At 43.3% G+C, this 3,029-nt stretch overlaps 1 protein-coding gene across 1 annotated transcript; it reads right to left on the minus strand.

Annotated features, from left to right (window-relative positions):
- Window positions 1-879: 879 nt before the first annotated feature.
- On the minus strand, window positions 880-1,443 carry LOC147629289 (retrovirus-related Pol polyprotein from transposon TNT 1-94). Its single transcript, XM_086812884.1, has one exon. It carries the CDS (start codon window positions 1,441-1,443, stop codon window positions 880-882), a length of 564 nt encoding a protein of 187 aa, XP_086669010.1.
- Window positions 1,444-3,029: the final 1,586 nt, after the last annotated feature.

The following is a 3,029-nucleotide window of genomic DNA, read 5'->3' on the forward strand; positions in this document are numbered from 1 at the left end:
GGAACATTGTGAAGTCAGATCATCTCTTTCCCTATTGTGCACACTAGGAACACGATAATGTCGAATCATCTTAGGTTGGAATCACACAAAGAATGGATCGTCTTGGTTAGAATCACATTAAATAGTTGAATCACATTATCTAGGAAATGACATAAGTAGCCGTCGGATTGACTTTCATTGGAATCACACAGAACATTGGGTCATCTTAGGTTGGAATCACACATAATGGTCAAATCATTTTTGGCTAGGGTCACACTTAATTTGAGAACCCTGTCTATGTTTAAGAGCTGTTGGCGGCCACCAAGTAGTGGCTAGGATCACACTTAATTTGAGAACCTTGTCTATGATCCGAGCACCCAGTAGATACTAAAATTGATGAATAGTAGGATCGTTGGTTCATTAGAGTGCTGGGATCATAGGACATTGGAATCATACAACACTAGAATCATCGAATCATCCACAGTTTAAGAGCTGTTGGGGCGGCCACCAAGTAGTGGACTGCCACCAAGCATATCTGTTGGGCAACAACTCTGGATATTTTCTTTTAATAACAACCTTGTGAAAGGAGTGAGGGAACGGAAGAGACCTACGAGGCGCGGAGAGCAAGATTGCAAGAGTAGTAGAGTGCGAGAGTGTAGACACAGAGTGCGAGGGAGAGTCGTGCCCTCTTCTTCTCTATTGTATGCAGATAGAATAATGATACAAGAGTGGCTCACCGAGTGTTATCTATACACCTAGTGTTAGTACCAGTTAGAGATGGGCATGGGCGGTGCCCGGCCAACATGTCCAGCAACCCAACATTCTCCTACCACTTGATGGCCAATGTGGGAGGCCGTGATACTATACATAGTATACAATGAGTGAAGAATAGACAGATCTTCACGTGATGCCCATCAACTGTCGACAGTGCTGAAATCGATCGCTTGAGAGGCTCTTTGTCAGTGCATCTGCTGTGTTCTCTGACGTATGAATCTTCACCAAATCTAAGCGCTTTTCTGCCAGGCATTCCCGAACAAAGTGATGGCGTACATCAATGTGCTTCGTCTTTGCATGAAACACAAGATTTTTCACCAAGGCAATAGCACTCTGACTATCACAATGAAGCACTAGTATCTTTTGCTCTAGTCCAAGATCTCCCACTAGACGAGTAAGCCATATCACTTCTTTGCAAGCTTCACTAGCTGCAACATACTCTGCCTCAATAGTGGAAAAGGACGTACAGTCCTGAAGAACTGACCTCCAAGATATAGCAGAACTAGCAAATGTGTAGATCCATCCAGCAGTTGATCTACGCTTGTCAACACAGCCTGCATAGTCACTGTCTACGTATCCCACAACGGATAACTCTCCACGGCCATAGCATAACTGCCGATCCGTTGTACCACTCAAATATCTGAGGATTGACTTGACAGCATCCCAATGCTTCTTTCTAGGGTTGGACATATATCTGTTGACAACTCCCACTGCATAGGCAATGTCCGGTCTCGTTAGCCACCATGGCATACATGAGACTGCCACAAGCTGAAGCATACGGAATCTTAGCCATCGTGGCTTTTTCCTCATCTGATTTGGGGCAATCATTTTTGCTAATCTTTAAATATGCAGGCAATGGAGTACTCAATGGCTTCCCCTTTTGCATGTTAAAACGCTCAAGCACTTTATGCACATATTCCTTCTGAGAGAGGTATAACAACACATTCGTATGGTCTCTTGTAATGAGCATACCAAGAATATGATTGGCATCTCACAAATCCTTCATGTCAAACTGACTAGATAACTTCTACTTGATATCAGCAATGTCCTTCTTGGAATGACCAGCAAATCAGCATGTCATCCACATAAAGAATAAGCATAATCAATTGTCCATTCTATGGTCTCTTCACATAGAGACATGGATCCTCAATACTGCGTTTAAAACCTTGGGACCGCATAAATGTATCAAACTTTTGATACCATTGTCTAGGTGCCTATTTGAGACCATAGAAACTTTTCTTTAGTCTGCACACCAGATGTTCCTTGCCTTTCTGAGCAAACCCTTCTAGCTGCTGCATATAGATCTCTTCGTCAAGATCTCCATATAAGATCTCTTCGTCAAGATCTCCATATAAGAAAGCGGTTTTGACATCCATCTAAAGAAGCTCTAAGTTCTCTGTAGAGCAACCATGCCAAGCAACATGCGTAATGTAGTCATCTTGACCATAGGCGAAAAGAGTTCCTCAAAATCTATGCCATACTCTTGCTTGAATCCTTTTGCCACTAACCGAGCTTTGTATGTTCCAATACCAGATGCAAACTTTCGTTTGTAAACCCATTTGCAAGGCAACACTTTCTTATCTTTTGGAAATGGAGCCAGATCCCAAGTACCATTCTTATCAATGCTAAACAACTCGCTTTTCATCTCGCAAGCTCCCACTTAGCACGGTCATCAGCTAGCATAGCCTCTTTGTAACAAGACGGCTCACCAATGTTTGTCAGCAAAGCAAAGTCAGTGCCAGGGACAAACCACTCAAGCGGATGTGAGATTCTCTGTGATCTCCTCGGCTGACTGCTGGTGCTAGCCTCATCATGTACACGCTCAACTGGAGCTGGAGCAACTTGCGGAAGAACAACCGGCTCTCAAGGTGCTTGCACAGGAGGTGATACATCAGAGAATGTGACTTTCTGGTATTCAACCTCTTTAACTGGCTGCTTATGCATCTTGGTCTCATTGAAGACCACATCACTACTACAGAGTATAGATCGACTTTCTGGATCCCATAACCGATAGCCAAACTGATCATCTAATCCATAGCCAACAAATATGCATTTACAAGACTTAGGTTCCAACTTAGCTCGTAGCTCTTTCAGCACATGAACATAAGCCTCACAGCCAAATGTACGGAGTCTGTCATATGTGACGTTATGTCTTGACCATAACTCTTATGGAACCTGAAAGTTCAATGAAGCATGTGGTGAATGATTAATGAGATAGACCGCTGTATAAAGCGCTTCGGCCCCTTGTGTTAGGTGTGCTTGTGAAAGCATTGACA

Source organism: Cibotium barometz, chromosome 18 (assembly GCF_041138505.1).
Source record: "Cibotium barometz isolate CiBa-2024 chromosome 18, ASM4113850v1, whole genome shotgun sequence".
Classification (NCBI taxonomy): domain Eukaryota; kingdom Viridiplantae; phylum Streptophyta; class Polypodiopsida; order Cyatheales; family Cibotiaceae; genus Cibotium; species Cibotium barometz.

Excerpts from the sequence above, each read along its gene's own strand:
- LOC147629289 (XM_086812884.1), bottom strand. The coding sequence starts at position 1,443 with ATGTCCAACCCTAGAAAGAAGCATTGGGATGCTGTCAAGTCAATCCTC.